Source organism: Phocoena phocoena, chromosome 20 (assembly GCF_963924675.1).
Source record: "Phocoena phocoena chromosome 20, mPhoPho1.1, whole genome shotgun sequence".
Taxonomy (NCBI): Eukaryota; Metazoa; Chordata; class Mammalia; order Artiodactyla; family Phocoenidae; genus Phocoena; species Phocoena phocoena.
In genome coordinates, this window is record NC_089238.1 from 41,996,611 (window position 1) to 42,017,341 (window position 20,731).

The 20,731-nt window shown below is 41.4% G+C and overlaps 1 protein-coding gene across 2 annotated transcripts in view; it reads left to right on the forward strand.

Annotated features, from left to right (window-relative positions):
* The window catches only part of UTP4 (UTP4 small subunit processome component), a 32,768-nt gene extending 17,592 nt beyond the window's left edge, over nt 1-15,176 (forward strand). For both annotated transcript variants that reach the window (XM_065898914.1, XM_065898913.1), the window contains exons 7-17: nt 1,975-2,146; nt 2,258-2,349; nt 3,943-4,039; nt 4,819-4,883; nt 6,248-6,370; nt 6,766-6,922; nt 8,811-8,917; nt 9,939-10,034; nt 12,335-12,520; nt 14,002-14,112; nt 14,976-15,176. In XM_065898914.1, the coding sequence (XP_065754986.1) occupies nt 1,975-2,146; nt 2,258-2,349; nt 3,943-4,039; nt 4,819-4,883; nt 6,248-6,370; nt 6,766-6,922; nt 8,811-8,917; nt 9,939-10,034; nt 12,335-12,520; nt 14,002-14,112; nt 14,976-15,092 (1,323 nt within the window). In that variant the 3' untranslated portion in view covers nt 15,093-15,176. The remainder of the gene's footprint in view (nt 1-1,974; nt 2,147-2,257; nt 2,350-3,942; nt 4,040-4,818; nt 4,884-6,247; nt 6,371-6,765; nt 6,923-8,810; nt 8,918-9,938; nt 10,035-12,334; nt 12,521-14,001; nt 14,113-14,975) is intronic.
* The last annotated feature ends 5,555 nt before the right edge of the window (nt 15,177-20,731 follow it).

Here is a 20,731-nt window from a genome sequence, read left to right on the forward strand (position 1 = left end):
GCCATTTTCATATCTCTTTTGACACCAGTCCTAATTTCAAGGCTTTTCTCCATACTCTCTTGCCAGAACAGATGGTTATATTTAGATTTCTTTTCAGTGGTTTCTCATTGACTAAAGAGTGAATTGTGGCAAACACCCAGTCCTTTGATCTTCTTGGAAGCCTTTCACCTCCATCAGGTAGGCAAGTACTGATTCCTGCAGGGAGTTGTAGGGAACATTTGCCTTCATTTAGGGGTCAGTCCTGAGATTTTGTGTTCTCTGTGAAGCAGTCACTCTTTGATTAAGTTAGTGTGTGTGTGCACATGTGTGTGCGCGCGTGTGTGCGCGCGTGCATGCACTTGCGCACCCCCCCCAGGTCTGTTTTTCCCTTGCTTCATTCCTGTTGCACCCCAAGAGAGCCCTTTTCTTTTGTTTGCTTTTCAGTTCTTTTATGATTCCACCTCAGGGAAAGAGAATGTGGAATGAGAGGCCTCCCTTCCCAGTTCTTCTCTGTAGGTAGTACTTTGAGCAAACAGCCACTTGAACTGTTTAGTGGAGGTGATGGAGAGAGCGAGTGAATTCCTAAGCGGCTCAGTATTTCCACTTTTGCCTTAGGCTAATGGTTTTCAAATAGTACCCTTAGAGGAGGTGAGGGAGAGGCCTGTGCCCGGAGCAAAGGCTTTGGCGGCAGATACACGTCTGTAAACTAACAGACAGGTAAACTTTTGAAGTTCCAGTTTCCTTATCTGTGTAAAGGGCTATTAAATGATGATTGGGGGGGGAAAAGGGTAAAATCATAACTCATCCAAACATGAAATGGAAGTATGTCAGAGATTTTCTGTAACTCATTAACTAATGAGGGAACCAGTAAGTTACAAGCAGTTCTAAGGGAGAAATCAAAGAACACAGTTATGTAAGGCCATCAGGAATGCTGAAATGATTTACAAATTGTTGCAGGACTCAGTGTCCACAGGACAATCATCAGCTGCATTCTACCGAGCACAATTCTTTTGCATCTCTATGCAAGAGAATCTTTTGCATCACTCTCAGTTTTTTTACAATTTATGGAGTTGTAAAGTAGCTCTAGGACAATCAGAGGGCTCACCAGCCAAGGACATCAGTACTTGTTATGCTCATTTCAGTCTTTTATAGTTTCTCCTGATAGGACAGATGATACTTAACCTTGCAGGTTGTTGAAGGATTAGAGATGATATGACATACAACGTTCCTAGCACAGTCAGTGTGTAGTTGATGGCAGCTACATGCTCACATGTGTGCAGACATCTCACTTTTCTTGACTTCTCACCTACTCTTTACACCGTTTGATTGGTTAACTACTGATCCAGGTTTCTGATTTTTCTCAGTACCCTATCAAGCCTCCTGTTTTGTTTTCTTACTCAAAGTTATGTGCATTTTTAAAAATGAGTTAAAATGAAAATGGTTTTGAGATTATAGAGGAATTTTAAAAAGTAGTTGTAGACACAGTAAGACCTTTTAAAACTGACAGAAATCCTCGTGCTCAACATGCTGACAAGAGAGAGCCTTAAACTGGGGACCAGGGAACCTGCATCTTTGTGATATTGATCAGGCCACTTCCCCTCCTCAGCCCACCCTCTCTTCATCTCTAAAAAGAGGACAGTGAATTTTAGGGTTTTCTAAGCTTCAGTCTTTTGACTGCCAGATTTGCGACCCCTCCCTTTTCCCCAATATTGTTGCTATTCTAATGAGGTCGGGTTTGCATTATATGAAAGCACGCTAACAGTTTGAAGTACTTACTGTTAATTTTGTCAGTAGGGGGCGCTTTGTTACCTATGCGCGAACTTGCTGCCCTGATGGAATTGTTAGCTTCTGGAGGAAAAAGACCCCTGCAACCTCCCTTCAATTCTGGGCATAGGTTTTCCCCCTAAGCTGCCCAGACAGAAAACCTCGGGGAATATTTTAAAAACTGGGCCCTGTTTTGCTCAAATGTACCTCCCTAATGATTTACTTTCTCAGCAAGAAGACAGTTTCGTGGTGGGCACAGCCGAGGGGACAGTGTTCCATTTTCAGCTGGTCTCTGTGACTTCCAACAGCAGTGAGAAGCAGTGGGTGCGGACAAAGCCATTTCAGCATCACACTCACGACGTGCGAGCCGTGGCCCACAGCCCCATAGCACTGATATCTGGAGGTGGGTTTCAGTCTTGGCCGGGAGTGCTTCATTACTCTGCCCAGCTGTGGTTATTTTCATGTGGGACTTTTTCTAATTCCGATATTCTTTCTCCTCTCCCTCCCGCTGCAGGCACAGACACCCACTTAGTCATTCGTCCTCTCATGGAGAAGGTGGAGGTAAAGAATTATGATGCTGCTCTCCGAAAAATCACTTTTCCCCATGTAAGTATCATCCTCTAATGCCCACCACGCCCTCATCTCCCGGTCTGCCTGTCCCATAAGACAGCACAGCTCACTCTTCTTTGGCAGATCTGTTGGCCTTCTGTAGTTACCTTCTTCTTCTTTCTTCCTTCTCTTTCTAAGGCAAGCTTCTGGCAAAGATGTTTACAGGGGCCAAGAGATTTACAGCAGCATTCCTAGTTCAGTTTCTGGGGAAATCATTCCCTTTTCCTAGTAGGTGCGGTTTATGGGGATTTTGTTTGTTTTTAATTTTTTTAAATAAGTTTATTTTATTTATTTTTGGCTGCATTGGGTCTTCGTTGCTGCGCACGGGCTTTCTCTAGTTGTGGCGAGCAGGGGCTACTCTTTGTTGCGGTGCGCGGGCTTCTCATTGTGGTGGCTTCTCTTGTCGCAGAGCATGGGCTCCCGGTGCACGGGCTTCAGTAGTTGTGGCACGCGGGCTCAGTAGTTGTGGCTCATGGGCTCTAGAGCGCAGGCCCAGTAGTTGTGGCACATGGGCTTAGTTGCTCCGCAGCATGTGGGATCCTCCTGGACCAGGGCTCGAACCCGTGTCCCCTGCATTGGCAGGCGGATTCTCAACCACTGTACCACCAGGGAAGCCCAAGGCTGGACTTTTTATTATTCTGGGTGGGAGCAGGAGAATCCAGGCTTCCAGTGTTCCTTTCTAGGTAAATCAGTCATCTTTCCAGGCTAGAAACTCTTCTTCCCACTACGTACTTCTACATTCCATTCAACCAGTAAACCTTACTGAGTCTACCTCCTCGTTCTCTCTTGAATCTAGCCATTTCTCTTTGTCTACACTGCCATTAACCTAGTTTGGGTCAGTGACTTTTCTCCTCTGGATTTCTTTACAGTAGTTTGTTAACAATCTCCTTTTATTTAGATTTGTGTCATTCCGGCCTGTTCTCCATTGATCCGTTCAAAAAGCAACTTTGTTCATCCCTCCATGCTTAAATGCCTTTGTTGGTCGTTGTTGTCCTCAGCGTAAAGACCTAATTCCTTAGCATGGCTTATGAAACCTGTCTTGATCCGGAGAAGACAGCTTCTTCCCTCACCTCTGTTCTCACGCACTTACATTACCCCCACCCCCATCTGCACTCAGTCTGGCAGTTCTGAAAGACTCCTTTTTATTCCCTCTCATTCTCTCTTCCCTTTGAGCTATTTCCCGTGCCATCCCTCTGCTTGGAACGTCCTGCCCTACCTTCTTTGCCTGAGTACTCTTTACCAGTGAGCCTCATCTGGCCTCCTGTCTTTACTGTCATGAGGCCTTTCTACTTTTTTTCATTACATACTGTGCTTAGCCATGTTAAAATTCTTTGCACACTTAATGTAATTGCCTGTTTAATTTTATGTCAACCCTTTAAACTGTAAGCTTGAGAGCAGTAGCTAGGTTTTTATTTACCACTATGTTTTTAGATCCTAGGACAGTGCCTGGCGAATGGTAGTACTTAGGAAATATTTATCAAGTAAATGGATTTTAATGGTGAAAAATGTTCTGAGGTGTTGCTGCTGTATCCAGTACTGAGGCAATAGATGACTCCGGCTTGTTTATGTCTTTTTGATTCTTGGATACAGCGACGTCTCGTTTCCTGTGCAAAAAAGAAGCAGCTTCTCCTCTTCCAGTTTGCTCATCACTTGGAACTTTGGCGACTGGGATCCACAGTTGCAACAGGTAAGATGGGAGAAAGTTTTTTTCCAATAAGAAAACTGGAGATAGAAGCCAGAAATGGCAGTTGAAATTCTGCTTGTGGAAAAATGGAAGTAGGTTTGTCTGTGTCCTTTTGAACTTATGGTTTCCCACCCACTAGATAGAGCAGAGGAGTTCCTCAGAGTGTTAAAATTGTTAGCAGGACACTGAATCATCAGTGAAAAGTTTTCGGTTCAGTATGGTGCACTGCAGGATATAGTGGTGCTGAGGGTAGTGGAATCAAAGTTCTCCCTGGCTAGACTGGGATCAAAACAGGCTGTTGAAAAATGACAAGTTTTAATGTGGGGTCGTGACGGGCCTGCATGAAAAAGAAGGTTGTGCAGATCTTACCAGGGTGACAGCCTCATGGCCTTAAGTATGACATACCTGTTTGGGTCCTGTTGTTTTACAGTAGGTTAGAGGCTTTTGCTTTAGGCTCCAAAATGAACAAATGAAGTTGAAGTCGAGGCCACACAAACTTCACTTTCATCCGCCTGCATGCCAGGCTGTGGGGAGCAGCTTCAGAGAAATAGGGGTGTGCCCTAGGCCGTATGCAGGGTACCCAAGTAGAAGCTAAGAAAGTGCTTGCTGCTTTCCTCTTCGTATACATACCCCCAGAAAACTGTAAGCTTACTACGTCAGACATTTTTTTGATTTCCCAGTGGTAGAGATTTCTTTCTACCCAGGAATGGCTTTTTAGTAGAAAAAATGTATGAATAACCTTTCTTTGGGAAGAAAAATGTCAGGGATATTTCTTGTTCCAGGAAAGAATGGGGATACCCTTCCACTCTCTAAAAATGCAGATCACTTACTTCACCTCAAGACAAAGGTAAAGAAATTTAACTGTGTGTTCAGACTCTGAAATCCAGAACATTTTTCTCATTCTGAATTTTGAGGGTTTCTTAGTTGACATCATAAACTGTTTCAAATCTAAAATTATTTGAATGAAGTACTATGTCAAAAGAGCTGGGTTTCCTATGCTTGTAAGTCAGGCATTCCGAATTTATTGGATGAATGAATACAAGAAATTCGTTTTTCTTCTTTTGGTATTATTATGAAAATAACATGCATAGTTTTTAAAAATTCAAATAATGCAAAAGAGGATGCAATGAAAAATGAACCTCTTTCTTACCCCCACCCCCCCAGAGGTGATCACTGCCAGTGGTTTCTTTTTTTTTTTTTTTTTTTTTCTTTTTTTTGCAGTACGCGGGCCTCTCACTGTCGTGGCCTCTCCCGTTGCAGAGCACAGGCTCCGGACGTGCAGGCCCAGTGGCCATGGCTCGCGGGCCCAGCCGCTCCGCGGCATGTGGGATCCTCCCTGACCGGGTCACGAACCTGGGTCCCCTGCATCGGCAGGCGGACTCTCAACCACTGCGCCACCAGGGAAGCCCGCCAGTGGTTTCTTATATATTCTTGCAGAAAAAATTTTCACCCATGTGTGCATGTGTATACATCCTTTCTTTCTCCAATAATGGGACTATACTATACAAACAGCTTTGTCTTCCTTTTTAAAAATCTTTATTTTAATTGCACAAATAATTTGTGAATACAGTCTCACTATGAAGAATTCAAGCAATATTGATAATTTATACCCTTGCCCAGCTCTTTAATACTAGTCCCCTCTCCTGCAATAATTACTGTTAATTGATTAGCTGTATACCTTTCTAGATCTTTTTCTGTGTGTGAGAATATGTATGTGTGTATACATACATACTTACATACACTCAGATGTTTTTTGAGTTTTTTGAATTACATAAATGTTACACTAAACTTTTGCGGTGTTATGCAAATTTTTTCACTTAATATTTCTTACAGGTCTTTAAAGCAGGTTGTCATTGACCAAAACAGAAAATCAGTCCCCAAGTCACTGAGCCTCCAAAGCTTCACTGCGTTAAATGCCTCCCTGCTCAGGTTTCTAAAGTTAGGGTTTATTATGAAGCTACCCATGAAATATGCGAAGGGCTGAGATACAGTATTCAGAGACCTCTGTTCTGGGTTTTGGAAATCAAAGCCACACCACTTAGATGTTCTACCTTTGAAATAATCATAGTGACACATTAGCATATGAGTGTCAGGATTATGTGTCGGTATTTGTGGATACATTCAGAGTGGCAGTAGCTTGAGGATTCATGCTATAGTGAACCTTGTATGAAGTTTTACTTGACTATTTATCCTGCTTCCTAATGTTACCAGGGTCCTGAGAACATTATCTGCAGCTGTATCTCCCCATGTGGAAGTTGGATAGCCTATTCTACAGCTTCTCGGTTTTTTCTCTATCGTTTGAATTATGAACATGACAACATAAACCTCCAAAGGGTAAGTGATAACCCCAAGTCTGGTTGAATAAGAAGAAACCTTATAAGTGGGTGATTTTTGTGTGAAGTGGAAACGTCCTGGATATGAATCCTTGTTCCATAAAAAGCTATTTTGAGAAACCTGTTATAAAACAGTCTCTTATTGCCATTTAAAATTATGTTTTTGGAGGATAGGGAAATGCCAGAAAGTGGCAGTAAAGGTTGGGCTTTTGAGGAGATGACAAGGGGGCTGGATAGGTTACAGTAGGCACGTCTGTGTTCCAGGCCCTTGGTTGCTTGGCTTCTTTGGAGACAGGAAGCATTCATATGATTTAAGCCTAACTGTGATTATTTTTGATGGGCTCTGGGTCTAACTTCTCTCTGTCTGTCTGATTTTTTGTTACTGGTTCCCCCAAGGTTTCCAAAATGCCAGCGTTCCTTCGCTCTGCCCTTCAGATTTTGTTTTCTGAGGATTCAACGAAGCTCTTTGTGGCATCAAATCAAGGGTCTGTGCATGTCATTCGGCTGCTGGAGGGAAGCTTCAAGCACCTGCATACTTTTCAGCCTCAGTCAGGTGAAAAGTTGGTAATTGGCCATGGAAGAGAGTTATCAGTCTCGATGTTCCTTTTTTTTCCATTTAAACCTCAATTGTTGGGGGTGCACTAATGATCTTCTCTGCCCTGCAAAAATTACACATTCACTCACATGTTTGCGATTTAAAGTAGAGGGAGATACCTGGCAAGTGAAAATGCTCGATGAAATCTGAAGTCTTGCTCACACCTACTCTTTTCTCACTGGGTTTTTGATTCCTTATTTGGGGCCAGAGAAGTTTCATCACCCTTCTTGGAGTTTTGTTAGCAGAGCAAGAAGAAAGTTAAAATCATCTGTAATCCTGACACCCAGAAATAACTACCATTATTATTTTATATATTTACAGTAGGTGCTGGTTATGTAGGTATTTTATGGACATGTTAATCTTTTTGGTTGTTTGTTTTTATAATGATGAGCTTATACATACAGTTTCATTACCTGTCCTAATGCTTATGACCACTTTTCCATATGTTTTGAGAACATGAGTATGCATGAATGAGTGACTGTGTATAGATAACAACTGGTGAGTTAACTACTAAGGACTTAGTACCCGATACTTCCCACGGGCCTTTTTCCTTCTCCCTTTTTCTGGCTTGTAGTGACTTCACTGTTAGACTTCATCAGCCTGGAAAATCAACTTTTTAAAATCAACTTAAACTCTCACTGTTCATAAGCTGCCCCAGAAGCAAACAGGAAAAGAAACATACAAATTAGGAGTCACATGAAGTAAACTGAGAGTATTTATTGAGTACCTGTATATGGTTTTATTATAAAACTTAGATTCTTTACCTTGCATTTAGCACTCCTTTAAAATTGGCTCTGCATTATGTATATAACTTTATTTCTTCCTCCTATCTCATCTCACTTCCCCTTCTAGTCAGGCTGGTTTCTTTGTAGCCCTCAAACCTGTGTATTCCTGTCCTTGTCACTTAGGTCACACTGTTCTCCATCCTTTTCTACCCACCTCGCTCATCCTTTAGCATCTGGTTTATGTCTAGTTATAAAGCTTTTTCATTGTTTGGGGTTGTTACATGCAGCCCTTACTTTGGCATATAGCATCACTGTCTGATTTTTATCCCACATGGGTCTTCATGATGCCAGATTGGTTTAAAATTCTTTAATGACAAAGATGGCTCATATGTGCCCATGCTCCCTTAGTGCTAAATATACAGCTAGTAAATAAAGGTATGCCTCGGGACTTCCCTGGTGGTGCAGTGGTTAAGAATCCGCCTGCCAATGCAGAGGACACAGGTTCGATCCCTGGTCCAGGAAGATCCCACGTGTCGCGGAGCAACTAAGCCAGTGTGCTACAACTACTGAGCTTGCACTCTAGAGCCTGCAAGCCATAACTACTGAAGCCCGCTCACCTAGAGCCCGTGCTCCGCAACAAGAGAAGCCACCGCAGTGAGAAGCCCACGTACCGCAAGGAAGAGTAGCCCCTGCTCGCCACAACTAGAGAAAGCCCGTGCACAGCAACGAAGACCCAACACAGACCAAAAAAAAAAAGATAAGCCTCAAGCCTATTTGCTGTTTGTAACTTTGTTTAAAAAACACCTGATAGGAAAGGAGTTTGAAACAATTAAGGTATAGATTTTGGTGGTAGCTCTTACCCTGATTCTCTGTTCTCATGGTAGTTCTGAGCAAGTGCTGCTTTTTGGTTTATCTCTCTGGCTCCTCTTTCCATGAAGGATGGCTAATTTAAAATAGTAGACAGAGTAGCATCTAGAACTTATCTGCAAAACTATCTAGAAATTGTCCTATGAGTAATTTAAAACCAGGGCTCTTACTGGCTTTCGCCATCATTTTTAGGGCAGGGCTGGCTGACTGTGGACACTGAATTCAGAGCCTTAACTATGGTTTTGTCCTTACAGGGACAGTGGAGTCCATGTGTCTTTTGGCAGTCAGTCCAGATGGAAATTGGCTAGCTGCATCAGGTACCAGTGCTGGAGTCCATGTGTACAACGTGAAACAACTAAAGGTGCGCATGAGGTTTAGTAGCAGAAAACAGGAGGAAGTTAGCTCTGCAGTTATAAGACTTAAGGCTAAGGCACATTGATATGACCCGGAAAATTGCTGGACTCCTTTTTAACCAAAAATTTTTCCTGTTTCACTTGTTTGGAACCCAAAAGCTATAATCTAACATTAAAATCAGTCAGTGGGAACAGTGAAACCACTCATGCACAGAAATTTGAAATTAAGGATTTATGAGTAATGAATTTACATCCAGATTATTTCTGTATTTTGAGGAGGAAAATTCTGATTTACCCAGATGAATAGACGCAGATAGTAACAATTTCCTTTAATAGTTTGCCTTGTAATCTCAAGGTATTTTTAAATTAAACAGAACTAGTAATAGCAGGAAAACATTTTTCACTAATTAGTGATGATATTGCCATTCACAGATTGAATCGCTAATGTTCCCTTACAAGTTGTCACCGTCAACTAAAAGTCAGATAAGAACTACAAAAAACTTACAATAAGCATTAAAAGTTTAGAGAACGATATCAAACTGCAGCATTTAATGGGTTTGCCTGTTACTGCATGACTTAATCTTTACTGCACTGTGGCAAAAGCATGTACTGCTCTTTGAGCCTTGCCTGGCATTTGAAGGTGTTCCTGTGTACTAGTGCACATGCCTTGTGACTGAACATAAATTTCCATGCCTAGGCATTTATTTCTTTTAAATCCAGTGTAGAGCTGTAGATTCCCTGTTCAATGACATGTTTATGAGCAATTCATACAAATGTAGAGACAGCAGGGAAAGCTTTTTTCTGAGGTTCTCTGTGAATGCTGTTAGTTTTGTTGACAGTTAAACTTGCATTTTTTAAAAAATGCAGTTAAAGTTTATTGTTTGGGGAAATAGATTTACGGAACTTCCATAGAATAGAACTTTTTGAATTCCAAAGAGCATTATTTTAAAACTACCGACCTAGACCATCCAGTCTTTCCTGAGGGAAGGAATCCTATTTTAGTTTTCTGTTTCTGTTATTTATTCCCAGCTTCACTGCACAGTGCCTGCTTACAATTTCCCTGTGACTGCTCTGGCCATCGCCCCCAATACCAACAACCTTGTCATTGCTCATTCTGACCAGCAGGTAAGAGATCCCAGTGCTTTCTAATCCCCTCCAAATGGATAGTAACTTGGAAGCTGAGATAACGACAATTTTGGAGGAGCTTTTCTTTGACAGTACTGGACAATATAAAGGTAGTTTTCTCTTATGTGCAGTAAAGCTTCCATGTATGGCCTGATCATAGGCCAGTAACATCCATTGGCTTGATGGGTCACAATGGAACGGTGAAACACTGAGATTCTAGAATAAAAAGGTATGAGAAGGAGGAAGAATTTTCAAGGGCTCAATTTTACTGATTGTTTTTAGGCTAGGATGAAATGGACTCAGGTGTTAGAGTGGATATGGGAGAACAATGAAATAATCAGAAAGGGAATGTAAACCAACTATCCCCTTTAAAATCGCATCAAAAAAATAAAGTACTTAGGAATATGACTCACCAAGGCTTATATGCTGAGAACTATAAGACATTAATAAAGGAAATTGCAGATGATTCAAAGAAATGGAAAGCTATCCCCTGCTCTTGGATTGGGAGAATTAATATTGTTAAAATGGCCATACTACCCAAAGCAATCTATAGATTTAATGCGATCCCTATCAAATTACCTGTGACATTTTTCACAGAACTAGAACGAATAATCCTAAAATTTATATGGAATCATAAAAGACCCAGAATTGGGGCTTCCCTGGTGGTGCAGTGGTTGAGAATCCGCCTGCCAGTGCAGGGGACATGGGTTTGATCCCTGGTCTGGGAAGATCCCACATGGCACAGAGCAACTAAGCCCATGCACCATAACTACTGAGCCCGCGTGCCACAACTACTGAAGCCCACTCGTCTAGAGCCCATGCTCCACAATGAGAAGCCCCCGCAATGAGAAGCCCGCGCACTGCAACAAAGAGTAGCCCCCGCTTGCCACAACTAGAGAAAGCCCATGCGCAACAGCGAAGACCAACACAGCCAACAATAAATAAAATAAATAAATTTATTTTTAAAAAATAAATAAAAATTAAAAAAAATAAAAGACCCAGAATTGCCAAAGCAAGCCTGAGGAAAAAGAACAAAGCAGGAGGCATAACCCTCCCAGACTTCAGACAATACTACAAAGCTACAGTAATCAAAACAGCATGGTATTGGCACAAAAACAGACATGTGGATCAATGGAACAGACTAGAGAGCCCAGAAATAAACCTATACACCTATGATTGGTTAATCTTCAACAAAGGAGGCAAGAATATACAATGGGCAAAATTAGTTCTTTGTCTGCCACTTTTCCATACCAAGTTGTAAGGAGAATATAATTGTAAGAAGATCTTTAAAATATCTGAGCTATAGAACATATTATGTATGAACTGGTCAATACTTATATATCCTCATCTGTAAAATGGGCTTGATAATACCTTCCTCAACGAGCTATTGGAAAGATTAAATGTGATCCAAGAAGCACATTTAAATAGACCACTAGGCAGATGATGCTTGCTACTTTGATTAGCAGTTTTTACACTCACACATGCACACACATACACGTTATATCCAGAAAATGAAATCTCTCATTTAAGTTCTTCTGTCATTAAAACTAGCGGGAAATTTTTTGGTACCTGTTTAATTAACAGAGATTGAGTTAATAATACACAGTGCGGCTAGGGAAACAGCACTTCATATATTGCATAAATTAGTATACTGCTTTAGAGGACATTTTGAAGATATCTAAAAAAAACTTAAATCCACATAATCTTTGATTCAGAAGTTCCAATTCTAGAAGTTCTTCCCATAGGTATATGCTTTTAGTTGTGCAAAAAGACATTGATTCAGAGATAATCATTATAACTTTATGTGTAGTAGCCAAAGATTGCAAATACCTAAATGCTCATTAAGCAGACTAGGTAAATAAATCCTGGTACATCCAAGAAGTGAGTAGATTATTACATGTTCTTCAAAAGGGGCATGAGTGATGTGTGTATACATTGATATGGGTCAGTCTCCATGGTATAATGCTAATGAAAAATGCAACATACGGAATAGTGTGTACTGTATGCATAAAATATCTCTGAAAAGATGCAAACAAGAAACAGGCTGCTTTTGTCTTGGGGAAAAGAGATATTACGATTGCAGGTGGTTTTCCACTATAAACCTTTCTGTGCTGTTTGAATTGTTTATTGTTGTGTAACTTACCTTAAAATTTTTTTATTTAAAAAAAAAGTAGTGAAAATGCATATTGCTGAATATGATACAGCCAAGGTTTGTATAGATATTTTCTGGTTCAGGCTGACCCTTCTTTGGTCTTTCTGGGTACCTGCCTGCACTTGCTCTGTGTCATATCCTTCCTCAGGTATTTGAGTACAGCATTCCAGACAAACAGTATACACAATGGAGCCGGACCATCCAGAAGCAGGGGTTTCATCATCTTTGGCTCCAAAGGGATACTCCCATCACACATATCAGTTTTCATCCCAAGAGACCAATGCACATCCTTCTCCATGATGCGTACATGTTCTGCATCATCGACAAGTCGTTGGTGAGTTATTCACCACTACCACCTGTGCTGTCCCTGGTTCTATTAGGAATCTTTCCATTCTAAAAGCAAAAGAGGACAATAAATTAGAGGAAGGAGAATCAGAATAAAGGTTGCTAGTACATTCTTTGGAGGAGAGGAGCTTTTGTTTTGCAGATTTCCTCATTTTCCTACCCAGTCTCATGAGGCTCCCAGGGAAGGAGCAGCCCCTTGTGTATTGGTTTTTGCTGATTTGACTATTTCTCTGCTTTGTCTCTCAGCACATAAACTTAAATAGGAAAGAGATTAGGTCCGTATTCGGAAAGTGACCATAATCAGGGAATACCATTGGTTTGGCTAAATCACTTCCACCTTTGCACCCTGGGATGACTGACATGATTTCATTAAAGGAGATACAGGCTGGGGTTTTGACCACTTGTGCCCCTTGGCTGAATATACTGAAACACTATCTGCAGGCTTGAGGGGTTGGTCTTAGTGTTTTGAAAAATGACCAGTTAGGAAAATTCCATTCTTCATGGCTGTGATTTAGGTGGGATGTGAGCATTCTTTTCCGTTATAGAATCTAGCCTCTGCCAGCTGCAGTTTTGATTCACCCCAAATTTCGTGTTTTTTTCTGGACAGGCACTTCCTTTCCTAGGAGCAGTGTGAGCTATGGCCATGCCTATAATGCACTTTGGGCTTAGATTACAGCCAGTACAGTGTTTTGGTGTATCTGTGAAGGTGGGCGTAGGAGGAACACGGGGAAAGCAGCAGATGGCTCTAAAGGAGGTGTGCATGGTGATGTGTCACTGGAACTCATCTCGTGGGCCCTGTGTCCTCTGGGTGTGGGAAGCAGAGCTGGCTGACAAGTGCCTTCTGTGAGATGAGTGATAAAGGAAGGGCCCCTCCCATTCATTTGCCTCTTTATAACTCAGCCTAGATCAGCCCATATTTTTCCCCAGGCATTGGTGATAAGTCCATCACTTCCTCATGTGGGGCAGAGCTATTTCCCAAGGAAGTCAGAGATAAAATTAAAATATCACTTGCTTGGCTAGAGGCCATCTCTCGAGGTGTCAGTGACATCTGTGGGGGTGGTTTGTGTTGCAGTTTTGCCTGCGGAGAATTTCAGCCACTTGGCCGGTCTATGACCTGGTTGGGGGAGAGTCTAGAAAGCAGAGCCTTCATGGGCTGAGCTCCTACACATGCCAGTTTGTTTGTGTCTCACAAAGTGTTACTGACGAGACTGGCCAGAAGCCCCGGCTGGGCCCTTCAATCTTGCTGGCGTAGAGTACCAAGCTCTCTTTGCCACATACCCCCACAGTAGAGTACAGTAGAGCTGCAGGAGTGGCTCCAGCTTTCTTCCTGAAGTAAGAAGAGTCAGGGAGGTAGTAAGTGTATAACATGACAGAAGATTGTGTTCCCCCCAAAAATCACTATTGTTCTTTGGTCTGTAGAGACCCAATAAAAAAAATAATGATGTGAACAACACATTTTTGTCTTTTTAGCCTCTTCCAAATGACAAAACCTTACTCTACAATCCACTGCCTCCCACAAATGAATCAGATATCATCAGGAGGCGCACAGCTCATGCCTTTAAAATTTCTAAGAAATATAAGGTAATACATTTTGCGTTACGTTCTGGGTGGTTGGTTCCTTGTGATATTATCAAAATGTAATAAGTCCCACAATGGACAAGAGTGCCTTCATTTTACATGCAGAGAACCTGGTTTTGGGAAACCAGTGACCTTTCTGAGACTGTCTGTCCCTTAGGTTTGTAGTTCATTGTTCTCGCCTCAGTAGATTAGAGGCAGGCACATCATCCTTCACCAAAATGAAATGCATGGGTAGCTCAGTTGGGGTCTTTGTGTTAAAACTGGCTTTTAAATTTGACTTCCAGTGGAGAATGTTCCACAAGATAAATTTCGAGCAAATGGAAGTCATTGAATTTATTAGATGTTCCTTTCTGGGCTCGGCTTTTCACTCTACTAGAACAGATATCCATTGAGCTTATGGTACTACAGCTGTTTGTGCCAACTCACAAGTTCCATATTCATGCTTCTCAAATCAGAGTTCCTTGGGCGCCCTGGAACGTTTTCTTGGGGGTCTGCAGAATTTTTTTAAGTGTGGGGGGGTGTTGTAAATTATTCAAGTATGATTAACTTCTTGATGTATTTGTAACTCGCCATTTGTCAAGAATTTAGGTTCCAGAGCCCTCTGTTAACATTGATTCCTAAGAAATTTGAGAATCGCAGATTTTCCATACAGAGAAACATGAAAAATCTTGCTGAAATCTTAAATGATGGAATTCAGTTATAAAAGCTCCCAACTTTTCCAGTCTTTTAAGTCCTATGGCAGGAAGGATTGTCAGAGATTTACACCCCTCCAGCTTGAACGAGGCTAACATTTTAGCCCTAGTTAGTCGATTCAGGACTAGCCCCAGAACCTAACTCCTGGTGGAATCATTACCATCTCTCTACAGCCTCTACTCTTCATGGATCTTTTGGATGAAAGAACACTAGTGGCAGTAGAACGGCCTCTGGATGACATCATCGCTCAGCTGCCACCACCCATCAAAAAGAAGAAATTTGGGACCTAAAACAGGGCACTGTCTGTGTCCTTTCTTGAACTGTCTAACCTGTTTTCACAAATCATAATAATAAAACAAAGTTATTCTTTAGGACTAGTCATTATGAATGTTATTTTCTAAAATGCTGGACAGGAATTTCCCTTCATTGACTGAAACCGAACAGAAACTCCAAGGTATTGTAGTTGATCAGTGTTCCAATTAGCTACAAAGTCATCCAACTTGTTTAGGTCCTGTTTGTTCTTTAGACCACACTCTCAGGGGAAAAAAGCAATAGTTACCTCCTATCCCCTAACACATGCTTGAGGCTTCAGAGAGCTGATGACCTTCATTGTCTGCCAGCCTCCAGCCTGCAGCTAGTGCAAAGGAATGGGGACTTGCCTCAAGTTGCCTTTGAGGACAGGGAAACTATGCTTGCTTATTCAAGATAGCCTAACTACTGACAGCGATAATCAGCCTTATGTTTCAAGAAAGAATATTAACTGTAGTGCTCCATCTGAAAAGTAGATGCCCTTGGCCTTTGGTAGAGCTATTAATTTTATTTGAAAGGAAAAATCAGGTTTTGGGATATCAGCCCCACTAACCATCTTTTTATGTTCTATGCCAGTTCTAAAGGTTAAGGAAATATTGGGCATTTTCTCATGGAGTGGGAGTGGAGGTAGGGACCAGATAGCCTGCTATATGTTTCACCATTTCTGTTCTCTTCTGCTTGCTTTGACATTGTTATTCCTGTGGGTGTTATCAACTGACTAGTTTTAATGTGATCTTTTCAATTAGAAAGTGAAGAACTAAGTTAACCTGAACTAAGCAGATAGATTTCTTTCCCATCTCAGTGGATGTATTCTGTTGCATGCCTGTGGAAACCCAGTATGTGCAGTTTTTTGTTTGTTTCGAGTGTGAAGGGCTGTAGAATAGACAGAAATATGAGGGCTCTGATGACATCATGGGTAAATCGCTGATGAAAAGCATTTTTGCTGAGATGAACCCCACCCTCCAGTTTGGAAAGGGAAAAAAAATGTGGGAATTTAAAGTAAGTGTGTAGGAGGAGAATTAACAGAGGTGATAAGAGAGAGAAACAGAGCCCAATAATTTATAATATAAAGCACAGCCTATTTAAGGTTTGCTAAGAGAGACAGCAAGGTTTATAATGGTTGCCACTTCTCTACCCCACCTGTTTATGTTTTTTACAGTGATAAGAGTAATTTAAACAAACTTTTTAGGTCATTTGTGTAAAATACCTTTCCTCTTGCTTGAATAAATTTTCTTAGTGAGACATATTCTCCCAGTCTGCATTCGACTGCACTATTACAAATAGTAATAGTCTATTACAAATAGACTAGACTGGAAGATCCTACCCTTTCTAAGAAATGTTTTAGGTCTTCTTTTGTGTGATTGAAACCAAAGTTCAAGTCACTGATCTACAGTGAATATGACCAGAGGGAGGCTAGGATGCTTTAAATATTAACTCACTTGCTTTTCCCTGACTGTAGAGCTATAAATTCAGAGACTCTTTATTAACTGGAATCTAGTTTAAGACTTGATTTACGTAACTTTAAACATATCCTGAAACCTTGTGGATTGTGTTGGGTGTAATTCTGACGGAGAGGGCTCACAGATCATCTGAGTGAAGAAGTAAAACTGTCTGAAAGTAGAAAGCATTCCTTTGCAACATTTCCAGCCAGTGATTTGGACTTCCATAAATGGTATGGGAAGTAAAAGCTTTGGGCCTTAAAATTCTTCCTAAGTAGAGAACTTTGAATACAAATGAAATAGAAACTGATTGGGGCAAGTTAGAGAAACTGCGGGAAGGGAAGGCAAAGTAGTATAAGTAAGAGGACAATTCGGTGCATGTGTTTTAGGGTGATTTTACTTTAGGGATTTGTGTAACCTAGGCGCGTTATGTTTCTTTTTCAGGCATTTTGCAGACTGCTGCTCATACTCGAGTTTTACAGAAAAATTTTGATCTGAGACCAACTTGAGAAAGGTCATTTTTGCTAACCTGACTCAAATGCTTTAAAAATTCACTTTTCTCATATAGTAGCTAGTAATTGGATCTTTGAATGGATAATGCAACCTTTACCAGGGAGATTACAGCAAATTAGACTGTGAGAAACTAAAATCTTGGAATATTGGAAGAAAGTTAGAGATCGTCTAGTTTGGAGGGTTTTAAAGCTTTTTTTTTTTTAAGCATTGAAACTTTCTTCAAACGGAACTTTGTTCTGAACGGAAACATATGATGCAGATAAAAGAGGAGCTGTTCAGGTTGTTGGGGGTGGGAGTGGGGGAGGAAGGCACAAAGGTTTCTGAAAGAAAACTGTGTGGCCCTTGGCCTCATTTTTTTTTTTTACCCCCTCCCCCCACCCGGCCTCATTTTTATACTCATGGAAATGGAGACCAAGAGGAGAAGAAAGGGATATTTCCCATTGTCACACAATGGTTCATTAGAAAGCCCAGGTGGCATTCTTACAATTATTCCCCCACGGTCTCTTGGCTGTAGGGACCCAGTAAATATGATTAGCAGGCATGGTATGCAAAAGATTTTCCATTCCACAGGCTGCAGAGAAGATGTTTAAGTATTTCTTGCTCTGGATGAGCACCCGATTTAACTCTAAGGGTGAGTTCTGTGGGCAGTCTTATGTGTAAACCATATAGAGTGTTGTAATGAACAACCTAGTATGTTATCTGCTAGTGCTCACATGGGGGTATTTCTCTAAGGTTAATTCCTGGGAGTGGAATTGCTAACCCATACTGTGTTCATTTTCTTTCACTTTTAGTTGTCCTTTGGAGTTGGCTGTATGTCCATCAGCAGGGTTTGAAAGCACTCATTTCCTTATACTTTGCCATTGTAGTGATAGACTTTAGTTTTAGCCCATCTAATGGGTGAAAAATTATATTTTACTTTGCATTTCCCTGTTTACTAATGAGATTGCTCACTTTTTTATGTGTTTTGGCTATTTGGCTAATTGTGTAAATTACATATGCATGACCTCTTCTTTTTCTCCTAATGTGTTATCTTTTTCTTTCATATTTCAAGGCATTTTATGATGTAGATCAGTACTGTCCAATAAATTCTCTATGGTGGTGGAAATGTTCTGTATCTGTGCTGTACAATAGACACTTGTGGCTCTTGAGCACTTGAAATGTGGCTAGTGTGACAAAGGAACTGACTTTTAAATTTTATTTTTTTAAATTAATTTAGCTTTGGCTGTGTTGGGTCTTTGTTGCTGCACGTGGGCTTTCTCTAGTTGTGGCGAGTGGGGGCAGCTTTTTGTTGCGGTGCACGGGCTTCTCATTGCAGTGGCTTCTCTTGTTGTGGAGCACGGGCTCTAGGCGCACGGACTGCAGTAGTTGTGGCTCGTGGGCTCTAGAGTGCAGGCTCAGTAGTTGTGGTGCACGGGTTTAGTTGCTTCGCGGCATGTGGGATCTTCCCGGACCAGGGCTCGAACCCGTGTCCCCTACACTGGCAGGCCGATTCTTAACTACTTCGCCACTAGGGGAGCCCTAAATTTTATTTAATTTTAATCTGGGAATTCCCTGGTGGTCCAGTGGTTAGGACTCTGTGTTCAGACTGCCAAGGGCCCGGTTTCAATCCCTGGTTGGGGAATTGAAATCCCATAAGCTGTGTGGCACAGCCAAAAAAAAAAATGTTTTTTTAAATTTTAATTTAAATAGTCATGTGTGGCTAGTGGATTTCTTAGTGGACAGCACAGATCTAGATTTTTTAAAAAATATTTATTTATTTATTTGATTGTGCCAGGTCTTATTTGCGGCTCCCCGGCTCCTTAGTTGCAGCTCACCAGCTCATTAGTCGTGGTATGTGAACTCTTAGTTGTGGCATGCATGTGGGATCTAGTTCTGTGACCAGGGATCGAACTTGGGCCCCCTGCATTGGAAGCTTGTAATCTTACCCACTAAGCCACCGGGGAAGTACCCAAATCTAGATATTGAGGCTTAGCTTTGTGTCAGTCCTTTGTTTTTAGAACTTAATACTCACTTAACATACATTTATTGAGTGCCTGCTAAGATGATCTCAGCCCTCAAGAACTTCACAGCCTAGTCGGGGAGAGAAACAAGCTGATCAACATTAGAGATGAGCACAGAGAAGGGCACCTAACTGGTGGGTTGAAGGTAGGAGATAGTCCTTGAGAATTGGGTAGTAATTAGCAACGTGGAAAGGAGAAGAAAAGAGGCCTTCCTGCAGCATTTTCAGTGCAAAGGTCTGAAGCGAGAGCATAGCCTCTCCAAGGGTTCACCAGTAGTTCCATATGTCTGAAACATAGCACAGATCCGAAGTGGAGGAAAATGAGGCTGAAGGGCAGGCTGTAGTACTGGGTGCACCTGGGAGGGTGACTAAGAATCAAGGGAGGTTCCTAGGTAAAGTAAGTGTAGAGTGGTTTCCACAGAGGAAAGCTAACTAGATTAGATAAATAGATTTAGATAAAGAGCCCTTAAGTCAATGTGTAGTGAGAAATAAGGCCAGGTAGGAGTGGGCCTTGAAGACTGTGGTTAAAAATTATCACTCAGTAGAAGATATAGTTATGAACCACTCAGATTCAAAGGAATGGCCCAGTAAAAATGCCCATTTGTGTAAGTAAGGGACAGAAGAGACTGGAAGTTAGGGAGGCAAAAAACAGGCTGTTGTGTAGGTTCTTGACTTGGCGGTTTGTGTTAGTTTGCTAGGGCTGCCATAACAGTATCACAGACTGGGTAGCTTAAACAACAGAAGTTCATTTTCTCACAATTCTGGAGGCTAGAAGTCTGAGATCAAGGCATTAGCAGGGTCAGTTTCTTCTAAGGCCCCCTTCCTTGGCTTGTAGATGGCCCTTTTCTCCCTGAGTCTTCGACATGGTCTTCCCTATGTGTGTGTCTGTGTCCTAATCTCTGCGCCAACAGTTATATTGGATTAGGGCCCACCTTAATGACCTCATTTTAATTTAATTACCTCTTTAAAGACCCTATCTCAAAACACAGTCACATTCTGAGGTACTGTGGGTCTGGACTTCAACCTGTATATTTTGAGGGGACACAATTCAGCCCATAACAGAGTCTGTGGAAGGGCTTCAGGAGCTTTGTGAGCCCCCAAGTTTGAATGCTGAGTTTTACACAAATGTGAATTTGTCTGAAGTGGGTCCATAGCAGGCAGCTGATTCCCAAAGGGGTCTGTGATCCCTCCCCAGTTGGCTGTTTGCATTAACTTACTCAGGAGGAAGTTAAAGATGTGAGACGAAGGCCTGGAAATGCCACAGGCATCAATAAACACAATCTGGGTGTTCAATGGTATATGAAGACTGAGAGTTTACACTGACTAGAAGACTACAAGTGTTATTGTGAGGCACTGGAAATTCTGTTAGAACTGGTATGGGAGGAAAGTGGATTTTTATTTTTGGACCTTATTTGAATTTCATGGGAAATTATGTAATTTCCATGACTGTCAATAAAAAACACCAGTGATTTTCCATAACTAAGTGAATTCAATGAAACTAACCTTCTTCTTGTTATATCCTTGTTAATATTTTCCTAAAAAGAAAGTCACAGAGCAACAAAACTGTCCCCAGCTGCTTCTCATTAGGAATGTGGTTAGCAGATGTGGGTTTTCATAGTTATAAGGCATTGAGATAGTTAATCCATTTTTGTGGGTTTCAGATGGATAG